Below are 20,524 nucleotides of genomic sequence, written 5' to 3'. Positions count from 1 at the left end.
GGGGGGTGGGCTGAAAGGTCCCAGTTGCCTTCTGCCCTGGAAGTGAATAGGGTAGAGGGTGTCTGCTTGCCCAGGGCCTCCAGGTTTTTCCATATATACCTAGGATTGGAATTAAAATTCCATGCAGATTCAGGCCAGTTAATGATGTAAAAGTGAGCCCTGTTGAAGAGGGGGGCGACTTGTTTCCTGCAGCTTTAGAGGCGAGAACCAAGAGCAGTGGGTTCCAATGACGGGAAAGGAAGTGCCACCTCAATATTAGAAAGCCTCTTCTGATAGCAAAGAGCCTCTTGTGGCGCAGAGTGGTAAGCCAGCTGTCTGAAAGCTTTGCCCATGAGGCTGGGAGTTCAATCCCAGCAGCCGGCTCAAGGTTGACTCAGCCTTCCATCCTTCCGAGGTCGGTAAAATGAGGACCCAGCTTGCTGAGGGGTAAACGGTAATGACTGGGGAAGGCACTGACAAACCACCCCGTATTGAGTCTGCCATGAAAACGCTAGAGGGCGTCACCCCAAGGGTCAGACATGACTCGGTGCTTGCACAGGGGATACCTTTACCTTTACCTCTGATAGCAAAGGCTGTTTGTAGATGGAATACACTGTTGGAGTCTCCTTCATTGGATGTTCTTAGGAGGAGATTGGACAAGCACCTCTCAGGACGGCCCTCGATGGTCTCTTCCAGCTCTGTGTGATTCTGATGCTTGCAAGAGGCGTTCAAAACTGGTTGGCCATCACCTGCCTCTGCATAGTATCCCTAGACTTGCTTGGTGGTCTCCCATCCAAGTTCTAACCAGGGCCAACTCTGCTTAGCTTCCCTGCTCTGACAACATCAGGTTACCCTGGGCCTTCCAAGCCAGGACCTGCACAGGACTATTTACCTAATAAGCTGGGGAAACTGTGCATCACTAGTCTTTCTGATCCATTGTTTCCATTTGTGGCAGGAAAACAGGCAGGCAGGTTTTATTCAGAGAATGAATCTATCAGCAGCAATTAGCTCCGCTATCTAAATAGCTTCTGTTTATTCTCTTTGCAGCTAGCTTTGCAGCCAGAAAGGACTTCCACGCCAAGCAGTTTGCAGCAATTAAGCACAAAGGCCAATGCTAATTAAAACAGAATTGAATCTGGGCTTTTGTCGATTGGAGACAGGCCAACATACTTCTGAAAGCCTGCTGTTTCAAAGGCCTCTTTTGGATTGGGCGGGGCTGTAGCTCAGTGGTAGAGCATCTGCTTGGCATGCAGAAGGTCCCAGGTTCGGTTCTCGGGGTCTCAAGCTAAACTGGAGCTTTAATGGTTGATGTTTCCATATACGACTTACACAACAATCAACTTTTTTTTCTGTTTTCTTTGTTGAATTTGGTGCGGCCCTTTTCTTCTCTTGATGGCACTAGTTTTTTTCCCCCCTCCGGTTGATTGAGATTTCCTTTAAGAACCTGAAACGCTGGAATATTCTGAACTTGAAACCGTTGTCCACCTTGCAGATCAATCACCGAGACAGAGAAGCTCTCCCGGTATCCGGGTGTCTCCAAACACCATGTTCCAGGGAGAATATGTTTCAGAGATGGTAAGAGTCTCCAGGACTAACCTGTCCAAACTGAGCTTTCCCCATTAGGTTTAGTTGTCAGCCTTCTACTGATAGCTTTCCTGATTCTCCCAGTACATTCCCTGCAAGAGCTTTCTATTCTCCAAATACCAGCCTGTTGGTGATACCTGGCCCTAGAGAAATGCAACAAACCTGGCCCTAGAGAAATGCAACAAAGGGTCAGGGCCTTTTCGGACTTGGCCCCTGCTTGGTGGAATGAGTTGCCAGTAGAGGTCCAGGCCCTGATGGACCTAACAGAGTTCCACAAGTCCTGCAAAAGGGCACTCTTCCACCAGACCTATGGTTGAGGCCAGGGCAGCTGAGATACAGTTATGGGCCTCCCCCTGACTTACCCATTTCATGTGCCCTCTCTCTCTGCTCCATCCTCATGCTGATGTCCCCCCCCCCCACCATGCCTGTGAAATTCGCCAACATTGAAAAGAGCATTGGACAGCAAGGGTTGAAGAAGAACGCAGAGATGACAATTTGAAACTGCTTTACGATGTTTTCAATGTGATTTTACATGTTGTAAGCTGCCCCAAGCCTGCTTTTTCTAGGCATGGCCTTAAAATCAAAGTATAAATAAATAAGTTCCGGGCAGTGGTTCAACAGAATAGAATTGGGAGACATACGCACATGAACCTGTTATGGTGACCTTGGGTTGATCACAGTTCTCTTAGAGCTGTATTGTAGATCAGTTCTCTTAGAGCTCTCTCGGGGCACTCTCTTAGAGCACCTCCCAGGGTGTCTGTTGTGGGGGCAGTAATATTCTTTCTTCCTTCTTCTTCTTCAGTAATATCAGGGCTTTCTCAGCCTCAACCCCCTCATAGGGTGTCTGTTGTGGGGAGAGGAAAGGGAAGGTGATTGTAAGTCGCTATGAGGCTCCTTTGGGTAGTGAAAAGCAGAGTATAAAAACCAACTTTTCTTCTTCTCTGCTAACATATTTATCTCTCGCCCTCTCTTTTCTCTTCTTGAGATTTCTCAAAAGATAGCAAACCAGCTGCATGGGACGATCGCCTTATTAAGTCCCAGCTCGAGGTCCAGCTCCCAGGAAAGAGACGGTGCAGGAAACGCAAGCCCGCCGCCTGCAAGCAAAACTCCACCCTTCCCTCAGCCTGCGCGAAGTCCCAACTTTGAAGTGTAAGTAAGAACAGTTCCCGGAGGAGTAGAATAGCGTTCCCAACTTCAAGTAGAGTCTGAACTTGCTGAGACTGAGCGGGGAAAAGATCTCGGGGTCATAGTGGACAGCTCAAGGAAAATGTCAACCCAGACCATTTCCGCACTGGGGATATCGTTCGGATTTGCATTTTTTAAGGGTTAAGTTTTCCATCTGTTTCCACACTGAAATTTGCCTTTTCAGGCGCACACCCGAATTGTCCCCTCCTTTGCCCGCCAGCAAAGACATCCTCAGAAATCCAGTTTTTACTTTTGGAAGTGAAGCCTAATGGGGTCTTTTTCGGGGCGGTTCAGTATGGAAATGCATGCCCACCAATTTGAGTGTTTGGGTATTCCCCTTTCCTCGTTGCCGTTCTCCATCCCATTTCCCTTCCTCCCCCTACCATGGAGAAGGTGCCCTAGTACTCTCTGTCTCTTCCCCCCACCCCAATAGTGCCTCTATTCCATGTACCCTCGCCTTCCCCATACCCCCCCATGTTTTTTTAAATAGGTTTATTGCATTACAATCCTGTAGCGTTCTAACAAGGAAGACTGGGGGGGGGGGGAGCGGTTGTCCCTGGAGGCTCTTGAAGTACAGAGGTGGGGGGAGGCAGGTGCAGAAAAATCCATTCATGCCTCCCCAGGACTGCACAGAATGGCTGTCAAATCACATGAGGAGGAGAGGCACCAAGGTCCCCTTGCTTCCTCTCCCCAATCTGAGCCTCAGCCACCTCTCCCAGCACGGGCTGGAATTGGGGAGGGGAAGCAAGGGGTCCTCTATTACTCCCCTCCCCAATGAAATCCAACAGCCTCCCACCCACCCCCTTCCATCACAAGCCCGCTACCTTCTCCAATTCCCCAGGGACACAAAAGCAGTCTTGCTAACACCCCAAATGAGCTATGGGGAAATGAGTCCCAGATTGATATTTCGGTGGCTGAGGCAGCATATACTTGAGCCCTCAAAAGTGGCCTTGCCTCGGCATCTTTAATAAGCGAGCGAGTCTTTCTTCCAGTCATTCGAGAGCCAACAAAGCCGACGCCCGTGAAATCGCGTCCTCCTACGAAACTCTGAAGCTGGCGGCCAGGAAGGAGCAGCTCTCCCTCCTCAACCAACACTTTGCGCTCCGCCATCTTGGTCTTCGGAAAAGCTCCGGAAGCCGGGACAGCGCTTTCTCTCACCACTTGTTCATGGCCAGGGAAGCAGGAGGCAAAACACGGCCACGAGACGAGTGGGAAGACCAGGCCTCCATCTTGGATCTGCCAGGCACTGTGGTGTACATGAAGGACCACCCTCTGGAGAGCAGACTCCCGTTCCTTAAACACCAAGAGAAGCTGCAGTATCTCCTGGCGGAACAACAAGAACTGAAGGCCAGAATGGAGCTCAGCCTCACTTCTTCCCAAGACAGATCTCCCTCTCCATCACTGACAGCGGACAAGGAATGCAAAAAGGAAACGCTGTTTTTGGAGGATCCTGCTGATGGGGCCAGAGAGAAATGGATCCCGACCAATGGGGAAGACCTGGAGCTAACGGAAAAGGCTGAGACTACGAGGGAGTATCTCCCTGAAGCACCCCTGGACCTATCAGATTACGGAAGAGGAAGGGAGAACCTGAAGAAGGCTAAATGGCAACAGCCCCCCATGAAACGTGAGGCTGAGAGTCCCAGTCGAGAGCTGTGGGAAAGCCCTGCTCTCCAGAAGACTCGCTCCTCTAGCCAGCCCCAAGTAGCTAGGTTTCTCCAGGAGAGCAAAGAGTCCGAGAAGCTCAGTATCAAAGCCCAAGAGGATATAGCAGCATCTTTGGTAAGAACAATGTGTATTTTGTTATATATTTATTACATTTCTATACAGCCCTCCTAGCAAGCCAGCTCAGAGCGGCGTACGTTATGTCAAAACATCATAATGACCACGTCAGATATTTAACCATTCATTAAAATGTTTTTAAAATGTAACATTTAAAATTAAATTGGAGTGACAATTTAAATAATTTTATTCATATTTTCTTATGTTCTGATTTATATGCCGCCTCGCTCTGGATGGATCCGGGGCAGGTTACATTAGTCCATAAAAACCATACTAAGATTAAGATTAAGATTAAGATTAAGATTAAGATTAAGATTAAGATACAACAGAAATGATAAACACTCCTACAATCTGGCCATTAAGATGTCCAGTTATTTATTTTATTTAATTTATTTATTTTTGAATTTATAACCCGACACTCCCGGTAACCGGCTCGTGGCGAGTAACAATTGATAAAACCCCGTAACAATAAAACTCCATTGAAATACCAATAAACATTCCAAAATAATTACTGAAAAACACATGGCCAGGCTCAGAGTGGAGGATAATGGGGGCGTTGTCTGGGGACCCCATTGGAGGGTCATGGTGGGCCCTGGCCTCAACCAAATGCTTGGTGGAAGAGTGCCAACTTACAAGCCCTCCAGAATTTGGAAAGCTCCATGAGGGCTCACACCTCTGATGGCAACTCATTCCATCAGGCTGGAGCCAGGCCCAAAAAGCAACAGTACCAGCGTCAGAAGTCCCAGGTTGGGTCGTCATCAGATCTCCCAGAACTACACTATGGTCAAGGAGCATCTTTAGTGGGGGGAGGTAGATGTTCTTGTTTCACTGGTCCCAACCATAAGCCTAGCAGAAGAGCTCCATCTTGCAGGCCCTACTTCTTCTTAAATTACTTCCACACTTCCAGGTAGATTTGCAGTTTCTTCCATCTTCATGCCACTTCAGTTATACAAAGTGCTTTAGACTGCTGTGCCTCCTAGCAGCCCTGTAAGGTAGATTGCTAGTAGCTCACGTTATCTCTTGCAGCAGCAAACTGCACACATAGGGATTTCCCTGGGTTCTCTTACTTCTGGTTTGTAAGTTCCTGTCTGTTCTGCATGTGTTTTGCACCCTCTAGTGGTCGATTCGATATCACATGAGTTTCTGTCCAACATAATAAGATTTAAACCGCAGGTTTTTGTGCCGGTGTGAAACTGAACCTACTGCCACTGGAGAGAGCAAAATGCATGCAGAACGGGGGGGGGGGGGGACGGGACTCTGAAGAAACAAGAATTTACAAGTGAAGAAACTGAGAGTGCAGAAAAGTCCAGACACTCAGCAGGGGGGACCTAATCTCCTGCATGCAAATGAAGAAGAAGAGTTGGTTCTTATGTGCTGCTTTTCTTTACCTTAAGGAGTCTCCGAGTGGTTTACAATCACCTTTCCTTTCCTCTCCCCACAACAGACACCTTGTGAGGGAGGTGGGTCGTGTCAAATTGATTACAGCTCGACTGATATAAAAGTCTGATCTGTAATGCATCCCCACTGACTGGATGGGATACTCTGTCTGGGACAGTAATGTTCTGTATTCTTGCTGCGTGGGGCGGGGGGAAGGCAACAGTGGAATGGTTTCTAGAATTCTGTCCCTGCTGGCGGACCTCCTGATGGCCCCTGGGTTTTGGCCATGGTGTGATCCAGAGTGTTGGACTGGATGAGCCATTAGCCTGATCCAACATGGCTTCTCTTATGTTCTTATGTCTGGGGCAGTGATGCTCTGTATTCTCGGTACTTGGGAAGCAACAGTGGGAGGGCTTCTGGCCCTGCTGGTGGGCCTCCTGATGGCCCCCAGCTTTGGACCACTGTGTGATGCAGAATGTTGGACTGGATGGGTCATGGACCTGATCCAACATGGCTTCTCTCATGTTCTGAAGGGGTTTCAGCCTCAGCCTGCCATTTTCCTGGGGGAAATGGCTACTTTGATAGCTATAGCATTACACCCCCATTCAAGTCCCTTCCTTCCCCAAATCCTGTCCTCTCCAAACTCCATCCCCAAATCTCCAGGTATTTCCCAACCAAGAGCTGGCAACCCTATTTATATGGGATGGGAACATGCAATATGTCTTCCTGGATGTCAGCTTCTGACGGATGGATCCATTTTGATGCCCTGCAGATCTCTATGGTTCCAGAACTTCCCATTTCTAAGATGGCTTCCGGTGATACGGCTGCTGATCTAGACCCCAAAACGTCCTTTGGTGAAGAGAAGCAAGAAACAGATGAACCAGGTAAACAAATGCAGCACCTATTACAGAATCTTTGTTTCCATTTCATTTTTCCAAGTTGGTAGCTCCCACAGCTACAAAGTACAGCCCAGGGAATGGTCCCAAGGTATGTGATACAGCAGCCTTGCAAAATTGAGGCAGCCTGGTGTAAGTCAATTGGCCCAGATGTGCAGTGTCTCCTGGAAATCATACATATTCTTCCTTGATTCCAAAGGGAAAAAAAGTGGCGTATAAATGTAACCAATGAAAAATTAATACTACTTGCAGGTGAGTGGAAGATAAGGTTAGGAAGTTTCAGGAAGCAATTCATCTGGCTCCAATTGTCTATGTCCCAATTCCAGGTTAGACTACTGCAATGTGCTCCACAGCAGGGCTGCCCTTGAAGACTGTCCAGAAGCTGTCCAGAAGACTGTCATTAACCCACAATGCCTCCCATGGGTCCATCCTTATATTCTTTTCAATATTTTGATCCCATTTTATCATATACTTTAACTGGGTCTGTTGCAGAGTCGTGCTGCAATAACAGTTTGTAGATCTTACCTAATAAGTGTTTTATATCGCCAATTATCCATTTTTCATAAGCAGGCAGATTGGAAATTTGAACCTGGATTTCTCGGATCTGGGTCCGACACTCTAGCCCAGGGGTAGTCAAACTGCGGCCCTCCAGATGTCCATGGACTACAATTCCCAGGAGCCCCCTGCCAGCATTCGCTGGCAGGGGCTCCTGGGAATTGTAGTCCATGGACATCTGGAGGGCCGCAGTTTGACTACCCCTGCAGCCACTGCACCACATAGCACAGGTCAGTTCCTGCAACACTGCTACAATAGCACTAATGGAAGGATGCTGAACTTGTAGGGCAGATCTTGTTCATAGCCCCTAACAGACCCTGGGCTGTTGGAATATGCAAGATCTGTAGTGTGTGCGATTCAAAAGGATATGGAGAATATGTGACAGGGGGCAGTGGAAGAGGTGTTTATTTAGAATAGTTAGATCAGGAATCTCCTCCAGTCTCCTGATTGACTCAGTAGGAGACTTCCTGCTGCTTTGAGTACACTTCCTTCCTGTTGCCTCCAGAATGACAGACAGACTGAATCAATGCATGCAGAAACAGAACAGTTAGATAGTTAGGTCTCTCTCTCTCTCTCTCTCTCTCTCTCTCTCTCTCTCTCTCTCTCTCTCCCTCTCTCTCCCCCTCTCTCCCTCTCTCCTCTCTATACAAAGTCATTTCACTTCATAATAAAGCTATTTTATTATTGTAAGCTGACGGGTGCCGTCCTCTTTTTTGTGTGTCTAAACTCTACCAGCATGTACAAGCCTCCTCTTTCTTGCCAGGAACACTCCAGCTGAAAGGCCCAGCTGTCTACTAGCTGTCTACTAGCCCAGAGGGTCCCAGATGTCTGCCAGCCCAACTCTCCACTGGCCTCATAACTTTGCTTCCACTTCCCCCCTTCTTGGCCTTCTCCTCCTTTTCCTGCCTGACGTCGTTCTTCCCTCGCCCTTGGGTCAGCCCTCAATTAGCATGCCGGGTGCTCGTTTCTCTGGTTCTCACACACCATCTGGATCCACTGGTTTTCTCAGTCAAATTCCAGAGATCGCAGGCTGCTGCAGAACCTGCTTTAGACAGGGACCTGGGGCGTTTCCGAGCCCTTCCACACAGCACATGCAATGATGTTACAGAACGGGCTGCCTTAAGATGTGGTGATGGCGACTAGGGGAGGGATAATGAGAAAGAAGCCGGTTCATTGCAGGGGCTCCATCCCTTTCTAGCTGTCAGCAGCTTGGTCCGAGCTGGTAGCAGTGTGGACCTTGAAGGGTATTCCTTATATTGGCTGTGCCATTTGCTTGGTGGTGGAAACTGCCATCCAACTGCACTCAGCTTATGGTAACAACCTAGGGTTTTCAAGGCAAGAGACAAGCAGAGGTGGTTTGCCATCGCCTGCATCTGCATAGCAGCCGTGGACTTCCTTGGTGGTCTCCCATCCAATTAGTAACCAGGGCTGACCCTGCTTAGCTTCTGAGATCTGACGAGATCAGGTTAATCTGCACGGAGCTTTTAATCCAATCCCAGGTCAATTCAATCCCTGCCGTCTACACTGATTGCAATTTCCATTTTGATTTGGGGTGATTTACATTTTTCATCTGCAACAAGCATGATTGATCCAGAATGATCCTACCTTTCCCCCGCAATATCCTGGAGTGGATATAACCTTCGATATTTGAAAAATTGGCATGAGTAGGGTGGAGCTTTCTGCTTTCCCCGAAATAACTTGTTGTTGCCTCGTGGCTCCAACAGTCTGTCCCCGATTGGCTGGGCGCAAGTTCAAAGAATTCCTAGTTCCTGGTTGCAAGATTTTTTTAAAAAAGGTTTAAGGTGACTGTGCTCCAGAATCCACACTTCTCGCAGCAGAGATTTGCCTCATTCCGTGAGAGGCTGCTGCTGTCTCCTCTCTGGTTATCTAGGCTCCCTAGGGATTCAAGCAGTCTTTAATTGTGATTTTAAGTTTTGGTTTTACGTACTCTGTTTTAATGTATTTTGTTAATATTGTACACCACCTTGAGCTCTGAGAGGGGAAAGGAATCTCATGAAAGTTTAATATAAATAAGTGAATACATCTTTCCATGTTCTTTGCTGTCTTTAGATGATGCTGATTCAGAATCCATGAAGGCGGAATCTGATGAACTTGACACATCTGACAGTGAGGTTTGTCTTCTTTGCAATATCCCATCTGTCAACCTCCAGCCAAGCTCAAGGTCTGCAGAGACGGTCCTGGCTTACAACCGCTCTTGCTGGACTCCCACTTAGCTAGCAGTCCCTAAGACACCTTACTCAATTTTTTTTACCATCAAGAAGCCCCGGAATCATTCTTCAGGCTTCGAGAAACCCCAGAAGTGGCACAATCTTGAAGAATATGGTTGGGAAGCAGAGCTGGGGACACGCCCACCCAGGGCTCCTCCCCTTCCTACCCCCTCCAGGCCCATCACTGGCCATTTTTGGAATGGGTGGGTGGGTTGACATGACCAAAGATAGTCATATCACCTGATGAATGTTTAACAAATTTTAAAAATATACTACAAATTATTTAACTCCCATCCCTTCAGCAAACCCTTCCAGGGCTCTCAAGAAACCCCAGGGTTTCACGAAACCCTACCTGAGAAAACCTGCCCTAAGAATTTCTCCAAGTAACTTTGTGAATCATTAAGGCCAGTAAATCTCTATTGCCTGAGTGGAAAACCTCTCTTGAATTATTCAGTTTTGTGGCCTCCTCAGGCAAAACGTTCCTTAAAGTAAGATTGTGAGGTTGGCCTCTAGGGTGCTACCCAGCTACCCAGGCTTCCTCGGGAGGTGGTAGGTTCTCCATCTTTGGAGATTTTTAAGCAGCAGCTGGAGAGCCATCTGACAGAGAGGCTGATTCTGTGAAGGCTCAAGGGGGTGGCAGGTGACAGTAGGTGAGCGAGAGGGTTGTGAGTGTCCTAGGGTTGGACTAGATGACCCATGAGGTCCCTTCCAACTCTATTATTCTGTGATTCTAAACACAACACAGTACAAAAATTGGGAACCTGTCATTTCTCTGTTCCTTTGTGTTGGGGAGAGGGGGAGGATTTTCACACCTGAATTTTTTATTATTTATGCTTTAATTTATCAGCCACCTTGGTGGCTCTCATGTGGGCAGCAACGTAGGACATCTGCTTTGTCCAATTAATGAATTCTCACTACCCCCTTCTTGATCATTTGTGCAGGCAACCGGTACAGGGGATGAGGAAAGCTTCCAAGGTCCTTCCATGAAAGAAAAATATTGCCATGCCCAGGAGAACAACCAGGCGCTGCCAAAGAAGCGGAAACGGGAACAAGATTCATGGCACAAAGGTACAATCGGGAGCTTTTTCTCCCCCAGCGTTGCAAACTGAGCCTGGTGTTGCCACCAAAGGGCCTCCAATTTTGCCACAGAAGTCAGTGGCACCAAATTACACCTGTTTACGAATCATATCTGTCTTTCCACCATGGTGTGGCCCTGATGAACCAGGTTTCAAGACTCCCCGGAAGTGGTGTGATTGTTCCAAATATGGTTTGGAGGCAGAGCTGTGGACACACCCACCTGGGACCCCTCCCCTTCCCACCCTCTCCAAGCCCCTCATTGGCCATTTTGGAGGAGAAGGCGGGTCGACATGACCATCTATGGTCATATCACTTGATAAATGTTTGATAAATTTTTAAAATACAATAAAAATTAATTAACTCTCACTCATTCGGGAAACCGTTCCAGGGCCGACAAGAAACCTCAGGGTTTCACAAAACCGTGGTTGAGGCAGCCAGGTTCAGCCTAACACCCAGGACGCCTGTGGCTTAGATGAAGTGCTTCCTTATTCAGCCTCACACCAAACCCTGCCATTCTTGCATCATTAACGAAGAAAAGGAACAATGACAGCTGTACAACAGAGTGCTTTTTGCTGGAATAAGCTATGTTTGGTGTACAAAGAATAGATCAAACATTCAAAAAGTCATTTGCGCGGAAATGCTAGGTGGGCTTCTCCTTCCCCTGTTTCTTGTTCCCAGCTGGAACTCCCAAACTAGACCCAACTTTGGATGAAAAACGAAGGGGAGCATACTGGGAAGGGTAGGATTGCCCACCTTCCCCTGATGTTGCATCCTGGCACTGAGATTCAGAGGTTTAGGGTCTCTGGATGTGGAGGTTCCCTTTAGTCCTCACGGCTAGTCGCCACTGATAGACCTCTCCTCCATGAATTTATGGCTCATTCCGCACTTACTTTGTTTATTCTGTTGTGGATCCTGCTGAATTCAGATCAATTCGAACTCGGGTCCTCCTCTACCCCCCCCAAACAGAAAGTGTTCTGCACTTGATTGGGGAAGCTCAGAGTGGGGAGGGGAGCTAAGCACAGCAGGAGCCTCTTTCTTTTCTTGAAGGGGGGGGGGGAGGATTCGAGACAGCAGAGGAGGGGGAATAAATCCAAGAAGCAAATCTCTGCCAAGAGAAGTTAGGGCTTCTGGAGCTTCTGCTGAGAGAACTTAGGGTTTCTCCTTTAAGGGAAGCCTTGCAACCTGGGAACCAGAAACTGACGCCTTGGCCAATCAGGGCTTTTCTCGCGTGGCAGCATGTTATTTCGGGGAAAGCAGACAGCTGCAAGCTTACTCATGCTGATTTTTCAAATATCAAGGGTTATATCCACTCCAGGAAAGGTTGGGTCACTCCGGATCAATCATACTTGTTGCAGAGGGAAGATTTAAATTCCCTAAAATCAAAACGGAAATCGCATTCAGCGTAGATGGCAGGGATTGAATCGACCTGGGACTGGAATAAAAGCTCCATGCAGATTCAGCCTATCTCATCCCCTATGAAAGCAGCTTATTCCTGAGGCCTTCAGACCGGCACCAAATCCCTGCCCCCAACCCTCCAACCCATGGCGACCCTTGGTTAGAGAATTCTGCAGGTCAACCCTTCACCCTATGGAGTGCAAATCAGTGCTCCAGGTCTACACCTTAATGTTTGTCGAGCTGTTCCTGAGAAACACGGACCGAGAAAGCAGGTCAAACACTCCCGGCAAGAGAGATGGACAGGCAGGGCAAGATTTTCACACACCAGAAATGTTTGCTTTTTGAAGCCTGTCGAAATGGCCGCCCACAAACAATGGAACGTCTTGTTCTGGGGTTTCCGACAGGTGACGAACCAGGAAGCCAACCCGGCAGGGCAGAAAAGTGACCTGCCTGCTCACAGTTTAAACAAATTCTCCATCCCACAAAGCACTGCTCCCGGCTCTGTTTGCACGGTCCCAAAATAGGGTGTGTGTTTTAAGAGAGAGAGGCAGACCAGTGTTGACCCCCTGTCAGAGATAGACACGGGAGCTGTTAAAGCGTATAAAGAGGGCTTGTTTAACATACTCCTATTCCCATCGCTCTACCTTCCTGACTTATGCGGAAATGAAATGTTGACAGAACCAGAGAAAGGAGAGGTCAAAAGCCTCAGCTGCGCCCTGCAGGAAGTCGGGCTGAGAAGGCGCCAAGCGGGCAATGCCAAGGAAGAGGCAATTGTGACTGGCGTCGATGGGCACCAGTTTTGCCAGCTGCCTTAAGCCGAGATGCAGATGCAGGATTAACCTCAGTCAATCACATTTCTGCCCTTCCCACCTCCTCTACCTCCAGGTTGGAAAATTCCTGGAGGTTTGGGGCAGGGCCTGGGGAGGGCAGAGGTGGGTTGAAGGGAAGGACCTCAGTTGGGTTTAAGACCATAGAGTCCACCCTCCAGAGTAGCCTTTTTCTCCAGAAGAACCGATCTCTGTCATCTGGGAATGGGTTATAATTCAAGGGTATACCCATGTTGCTGTTTATTACACAAAGGACTCTCAAAGCAGCTTATGGTCACGTACACTTCCTCTCCCCCCTCCTGCTTTGAGGTTTTGGTGGGGCTGAGAGCCCAGGATTGGCCCAAGGATGCCCAGCTGGCTGCATGTGGAAGAGAAGGGGGAAATCAAACCTGGTTCTCCAGATTAGAAGCCACCACTTTTTAACTACTTCTACACCAGCCTTTCTCAATGTTTTTTGTTGTTGAATGCAGGAAATTCACAACTACCTGCCTGCCCAGAGTGGCCCAAAATCCATGCCCAGATGATGCCCCTCCCCCAAAGAGAATCCCAGGCCAGTCTGGCCTGCAAGAAATTTGCTTCCCAGTCCCAAAGTGGCAATTGGCATTTCCCTGGGCAGGCAAGAAAGGGACACCAGAGGGTCAGTTAATACAGGCTTCCTCAACCAAGGTTTCGTGATACCCTGGGGTTTCACTGGCAGTCTTCGAGCTAAGGTTGGATACTTTTCTTGGATGCTTTAGGATGCTTAGGGCTGATCCTGCGTTGAGCAGGGGGTTGGACTAGATGGCCTCTATGGCCCCTTCCAACTCTATGATTCTATGATTCTTTTTTTTAATATATAATTTTTATTTTTCCAGAAAAGTTAGAAATAGAATAGATACATATAATAAACATTAGTGAAGCAAAGGTTGGATACACACTTTTCTTGGATGCTTTAGGATGCTTAGGGCTAATCCTGCGTTGAGCAGGGGGTTGGACTAGATGGCCTGTATGGCCCCATCCAACTCTATGATTCTATGATTCTATGATTCTTTTTTTTTTATATATAATTTTTATTTTTCCAGAAAAGTTAGAAATAGAATAGATACATATAATAAACATTAGTGAAGCAATTGTTTAGAATCATATTAGAACCGCCTGATTTACATTTTTAGGTGGTTCAGATAAGGACCCCTTAGATAGTTCAGATAAGGACCCCGCCCCGGGGTCTCTTGACAGCCCTGGAAGGGTTTCCTGAATGGGTGGGAGTGCATTAATTTTTAATGTATTTTTCAAAGTTGTTAAACATTTATCAGGTGATAGGGCCCTATATGGTCACGTTGACTTCCCCCTCCCCCTCCCAAAATGGCCGATGATGGGCCGGGAAGGAGAAGAGCCCTGGGTGGGCGTGTCCACAGCTCTGCTTCCCAACCATATTCTGCACGACTGTGCCATTCCAGGGGTTTCTCGATGCCTGATGAATGTTTCATGGGTTTCTCAATGGTCAAAAAGTGGAGAAAGGCTGAGGTAATGGGAAAGACCTCAGCCTGAGACCCTGGAGAGCAGCTGCCAGCAGAGTAGGCAATACTGGCCTTGATAGACAAATGTTCTGACTCAGTCGAGGGCAACATCATTGGTGAGGCTTACTTACACCTCTCTTATTCTTCGCAGCCTGTAAGAAAGCCGCAAGAGGCAGAAGGAACAGCAACATTTCCCAGGCGACAGACAATGCTCAAGAAGCCATGCCCGAGAGCAAAACCCTGAACCCCACTTCCAGTCAGAATGATGCCGTTCGGGAGACATAGCAGGAGGTGGCTTTTGGGAAGGAGCTGTCTTGCCAGACCTGGACGCAAAGTCCTTGGGTAGCCACAAAGTGACTCCTGGTGTCAACAAGGATATTAATCACGTGTACGACTGTCAGGCACCATTGGCCCAAATCCCGACTTTCACGAGGACTCAAAACTCATCAGCAATCAAAGTACTCTGGAGATTTCCAATCAGTGCTCGGAAAAGTTCTACGTTCCCAACACAATGGCCCTCGGATGGTCCTCGGGGTTGGTTCTGCTCCGCTATTCCGCAATTCTACTTGTTCAGCTGTAGATCTTGGCTGTTCGCTAGTATTTTAGTGTCAAGGTGATCGTACAGCTTATCTTAGGCATCGAGGTTGAGCAGTTTCTCTCGCACAGATTTCCCCTGCACGTGAACAAGCGTCAAGAGCTGAGCAACGGCCCAGTAGCACCTGAAAGTCAAACAAAATGTGTGGCAGGGTATGAGCTGTCGTGAGTCACTGCTCTCTTCTTCACTTCACTTTACTTGAAGAAGGGAGCAGTGACTCACGAAAGCTGACACAAATGTTGTTAGTCTTTAAGGCAGGGATTCCTAACCAGGGCTCTGCAACCCCCTGGGCATCCGCAGGATCCCCCAGAGGGAATCCACGGCCTTTCCCCTCCTACCTTAATGAAAACTGGCCCCTTCCATTGTAGCCCACCCTCCCAAGAGTGAGTCAGTTCTCTCGTGGTTTCTGCAATCAGGAGGGGGTGGAGCCTACACGCCAACTCCCACCTTAAACCACTTCCTGTTTCTCCATTCCCAGTCCTCCTTGAGCCTGTCTGTTAATGTGGGTGGGGATGTCACTTCCAGTGACGTCACTTCCAGTGACATCACTTCCAGGGGGGTATGGCAGGGAGGCGTGGCCCACTGACATCACTTCCGGGGCTCCTCGAAGCCTGAAAAATTATTTCAGAGGCTCCTCCACGGTTGAAAGGTTGAAATAGGACGCTTTAAGGTGTTACTGGGTTCTTTCTTTTTTCTACTGCTACAGACAGATTTCATCAGGAATCTGAAGAAGTGAGCAGTGAGTCACTCAAGCTTACTCCCCTGCCACAAATTGGTTAGACTTTAAGGTGCTGGAGTCTTGCTGTTTTCTACTGTTACAGACAAACACAGCCATCTATCTGGATCTATCATGGCCTGACATACATATAAAGAAAAAGGTATATGTTACATCGCTGTATACAAACGGGAGCTTGCAAACCAAAGACAGCAATGGCTGTATGATCAAGGGAGTGTATTTGGTAAGATGTTTCATTTTAAAAGCAACAGGGCTAGAACAAATTCACACGGTGAGGAACAGTTACTTACTCTTGTGTTCAAACTCCAGCCTACCGGTAGAGTAGCAAGTCCATTCCAGCAAACACTGAGAAATATAGGGGGCCATTCTTGAGGAGGGTGGAGTTTGGTGGGTAGCATCACTTCCTCCGTGTCCCCTCTATAATAATTTTTTTTAAGTGCTGGCAAACCAGCTTTTATTAAAATTTACATAAAACAGAAAAAGAGAGACAAGAAGAAGAAAAATCCATAAAACATAGTTCATTATCCATTATGCCTTGCCGTTCACTAATACGTTTCTTAGCCACCTTCCTAAATAGTCGATATAATAGCTCCAAAATTCCTGGAATTCATCTGCAGAGCTATTGTTCATCAAGCCTGTAAGCTTCGCCATTCTAGCCCACTCTCCCAGCTTCTCTACCCAGTCCGAAACTTTGGGTCTATCCTTGTGTTTCCACGTCTTAGCCACCACCAATCGGGCTGCCGTTGTTGCATGAAATAGGAAATCACCAGCTTTTCTAGGAACACTAACCAGTAACACAATAACATAAATTCAGAACAAAACGAAAATTTTACTTTCAGCATTCCTTCTAAAATATCATGATTTCCCCCAAAAAACTTTTGTACTTTTTTGCATGTCCACCACATACGATAAAAGGAACCAACCTTTTCCCTCTGTAATTCAACCCACTTCTATGATCTTCACCTGGAAGCAACATCACTCCTGGGTGGAAGGAACGCTAGTTGTGACAGCGCTTCCGGGTGATAGGCCTTTACAGGACAGAGGGAAGAAATTCCTTGAGCAGGGTTTCTCAACCATGGTACCGTACAGTACTGCAAAGGCCCCGCAATGCTACCACAGTATTGGGGGTTTCAAAATGGTGGCTGGGGAGATACCTCCCAACCTGCGTCTGCCATTTCCAACTCTGAGGCAAGAAAAAGCTGTTTTTATTTTTTAAAGAATGTTTACTCTTATTTGTTATTATTGTAGCCAATAATGGGTCTGGAGGGGGTGGGGTGGGGAGGGGAGGGGTCCTGGCCATTTAAACCTTTACCTCCTGAGGTTCCTCTGCTTCCAGGTGGCATGGCAGGGAGACACAGCCAGCTGACATCACTTCCTGTTACTCGGGAGCCAGCTGACATCACTTCCTGTTACTCAGAAGCCTGAAAAATATTTCAGTGGTACCTCCACAATCTAAAGGTTGAAAAGTGCACCCAACACTCCCATCTCATTGTTTTTCCTGCCACTAAAATTAACAAGGGCTGAGGGTGGAGAAGGGAGGTGACCCACTCCTGAACAAGTGGCAATCCACTTGAGGGAAGGAGGTCTAAAAATCTAATAAATAAATAAATAAATAAATAAACTATCTTGCTAAACATACAGCAGGCAGGGAAATGGAACCAGAATGTAACAGGCACAGAGAATACAGGCCCAAGAATGAACTGATCTAATTTGTGGACAACTGTCCTTTGTAAAAACAGCCTAGGAGGGAATCTCATGAAATGACGGCTGATCTCTAGACTAGAAAGCCCAATTTCCCCTGGAGGACATGGCTGCTTTGGAGGGTGGACTCTGCTGCTATATACCCTTCCCCTCCCCAATTTTACTCACCCCAAACTCCAAACACTTCAACAATTTCCTAACCCAGAGATGGCATCCCAAGCTACTGGCAAAATGAAGGAGTTCTCTGCCCGTGGTGCTAAGGTGGCCAATCTCCAGGTGGGGCCTGGAATACTCCCAAGAATTGTGATTGGTTTTCAAGCTACAGAGATTGGTTTCCCTAGAGAATATGGCTGCTTTGGAGGGTGGGTGACAGTTCTCCCCTCCCCTAACCTCTCATAAATTCGCAACCTGCCCCCTGTAGGGAACAGGTTCCCAGATCCAGGTTGGGACACACCTGAAGATTTGGGAGTGGACTATGGGGAGGACAGTGGGGCACAATGCTCTCGAGTCCATTTTCTCCTTGGAAGCCGATCTCTGTAGTCTGGAGAGGAGCTGTAATTCCAGGTGATCCCCAGGCCCCACCTGGAGGTTGGCATACTTTACCCTACCTCCCCGTGCTCCACCCTAAATGCCTCGGATTTCCTAACCCAAAGCCGACAACCCCAAATCACAGATAAGAACCTGGGTTTTGGTACATTAACCCCTTTGCATAAAGACACCTAAGTATCTCTATCGTTGTACATAACTGCTATATCAATTAAATTTCTGCACAAGTTATCTGAATCCCTTGCATGGTCATTTGGAAGACATCTATTAAGCATTAAGTCCCAGGGAATAATATTCATGGGGCGCGGCCCAACCCAGCCATGTGGGAACGAATGTGCAATCACTCTTGAAAATTTCAGGTCAGGATGGTGTGACGGCCTGTTTTTCATTCCACACGAGCATGCAGGGAAACTTCTGCAGTTGCAGCTGCTTGGCATGGGGCACCACACAAGAAGAATTGGTTCTTATATGACACTTTTCTCTCCCCGAAGGAGTCTCAAAGCGGCTTACAGTTGCCTTCCTTTTCCTCTCCCCACAACAGACACCCTGTGAGGTGGGTGAGGCTGAGAGAGCCCTGATATTACTGAAGAAGAAGAAGAGTTGGTTCTTACATGCCGCTTTTCCCTACCCGAAGGAGGCTCAAAGCGGCTTACAGTCGCCTTCCCTTTCCTCTCCCCACAACAGACACCCTGTGAGGAGGGTGAGGCTGAGAGAGCCCTGAGATTACTGAAGAAGAAGAAGCGTTGGTTCTTATATGCCGCTTTTCCCTACCCGAAGGAGTCTCAAAGCGGCTTACAGTTGCCTTCCCTTTCCTCTCCCCACAACAGACACCCTGTGAGGTGGGTGAGGCTGAGAGAGCCCTGATATTACTGAAGAAGAGTTGGTTCTTATATGCCGCTTTTCTCTACCTGAAGAAGTCTCAAAGTGGCTTACAATCGCCTTCCCTTTCCTCTCCCCACAACAGACCCCCTGTGAGGGAGGTGAGGCTGAGAAAGCCCTGAGATTAATGAAGAAAAAGAAGAGTTGGTTCTTATATGCCGCTTTTCTCTACCCGAAGGAGTCTCAAAGTGGCTTACAATCTCCTTCCCTTTCCTCTCCCCACAACAGACACCCTGTGAAGGAGGTGAGGCTGAGAGAGCCCTGAGATTACTGAAGCAGAAGAAGAATTGGTTCTTATATGCCGCTTTTCTCTACCCGAAGGAGTCTCAACACGTCTTACATTTCCTTCCTTTTCCTCTCCCCACAACAGACACCCTGTGGGGTGGGTGAGGCTGAGAGAGCCCTGATATTACTGCTCAGTCAAAACAGTTTTATCAGTGCTGTGGCGAGCCCAAGGTCACCCACCCGGCTGCATGTGGAGGAGGAGTAGGGAATCAAACCCAGCTTGCCAGATTAGAAGTCTGCACTCCTAACCACTACACCAAGGCTTGCTTGGATGAGAGGGAACACAATTGCTGTCTTTAAGCATTTGGAAGGTTGTCACTTGAAGAAGGGCAGGGAAAGGTTCCTGTTGGCAGCAGAGGAGAAGACCTGCAGTCATGGCTTTAAGCTGCATGTAGAACAGTGCCAGCTAGATATCAGAGGGGAAATTTTCACAGCAAGTAGTTCAGCAGGTAATGGCAGAAAGCGAAGAGGAACTAAAGAGCCTGTTGATGTGGGTGAAGGACGAGAGTGCAAAAGTTGGCTTGAAACTCAACATCAAGAAAATGAAGATCGTGGCACCTTTCAAGTCCTGGCAAATAGATGGGGAAGAAATGGAGGTAGTGACAGATTTTATTTTCCTGGCCTCCAAGATCACTGCAGATGGGGACTGCAGCAAAGAAATTAAAAGACGCTTGCTCCTGGGAAGGAAAGCTATGGGAAATCTAGACAGCATCCTAAAAAGCAGAGACATCACCCTGCCAACAAAAGTGCGTCTAGTCAAGGTTAAGTTATTCCCAGTTGCAATGTATGGCTGCGAAAGTTGGACCTTAAGGAAGGCTGAGCATCAAAGAATTGAGGCTGTTGAACTCTGGTGCTGGAGAAGACTCTTGCGAGTCCCTTGGACTGCAAGGCGAACAAACCGGTCAGTCCTAGAGGAGATCAGCCCTGACTGCTCCTTAGAAGGCCAGATCCTGAAGATGAAACTCAAATACTTTGGCCACCTCATGAGAAGGAAGGACTCCCTGGAGAAGAGCCTGATGCTGGGAGCAATTGAGGGCAAAAGAAGAAGGGGACGACAGAGAATGAGGTGGCTGGATGGAGTCACTGAAGCAGTCAATGCAAGCTTAAATGGACTCCGGGGAATGGCAGAGGACAGGAAAGCCTGGAAGATCATTGTCCATGGGGTCGCGATGGGTCAGACACGACTTCGCACCTAACAACAACAACAACAAGTTCAGCAGGGGATTGGGCTGTCTAAAGAGGGGGTGAGTTCCTCCTCACTGGTGGTCTTCAAGTGGCGGCTGGACAGGTCCTTCTCCTGGATGCCTGAGGCTGATCCTGCATTGAGCAGGGGGCTGGACTAGATGGCTTATATGGTCCCTTCCCACTCTAGGATTCCATGGTTCAGGAATTCTACGGCTTCAG

The 20,524-nt window shown here is 48.0% G+C and overlaps 1 protein-coding gene across 2 annotated transcripts in view; it reads left to right on the top strand.

Annotated features, from left to right (window-relative positions):
• RBBP8NL (RBBP8 N-terminal like) overlaps positions 1-18,334 on the top strand; it is a 50,269-nt gene extending 31,935 nt beyond the window's left edge. The window contains exons 8-15 of one of the 2 annotated variants that reach the window (XR_013230624.1): positions 1,472-1,554; positions 2,549-2,712; positions 3,741-4,527; positions 6,677-6,788; positions 9,426-9,487; positions 10,525-10,651; positions 14,530-15,117; positions 15,181-18,334. Coding sequence is in view for 1 of the 2 variants with exons in the window: in XM_077335793.1 (XP_077191908.1) it covers positions 1,472-1,554; positions 2,549-2,712; positions 3,741-4,527; positions 6,677-6,788; positions 9,426-9,487; positions 10,525-10,651; positions 14,530-14,663 (1,469 nt within the window). In the remaining variant the exon portion in view is untranslated. Of the gene's footprint in view, positions 1-1,471; positions 1,555-2,548; positions 2,713-3,740; positions 4,528-6,676; positions 6,789-9,425; positions 9,488-10,524; positions 10,652-14,529 lie in introns of both variants that reach the window. The other variant, XM_077335793.1, reaches the window with a different exon arrangement.
• The last annotated feature ends 2,190 nt before the right edge of the window (positions 18,335-20,524 follow it).

Source organism: Paroedura picta, chromosome 4 (assembly GCF_049243985.1).
Source record: "Paroedura picta isolate Pp20150507F chromosome 4, Ppicta_v3.0, whole genome shotgun sequence".
NCBI lineage: Eukaryota > Metazoa > Chordata > Lepidosauria > Squamata > Gekkonidae > Paroedura > Paroedura picta.
Note: the sequence above shows the minus strand (reverse complement) of the source record. Positions and strands in the feature narration are given on the sequence as shown.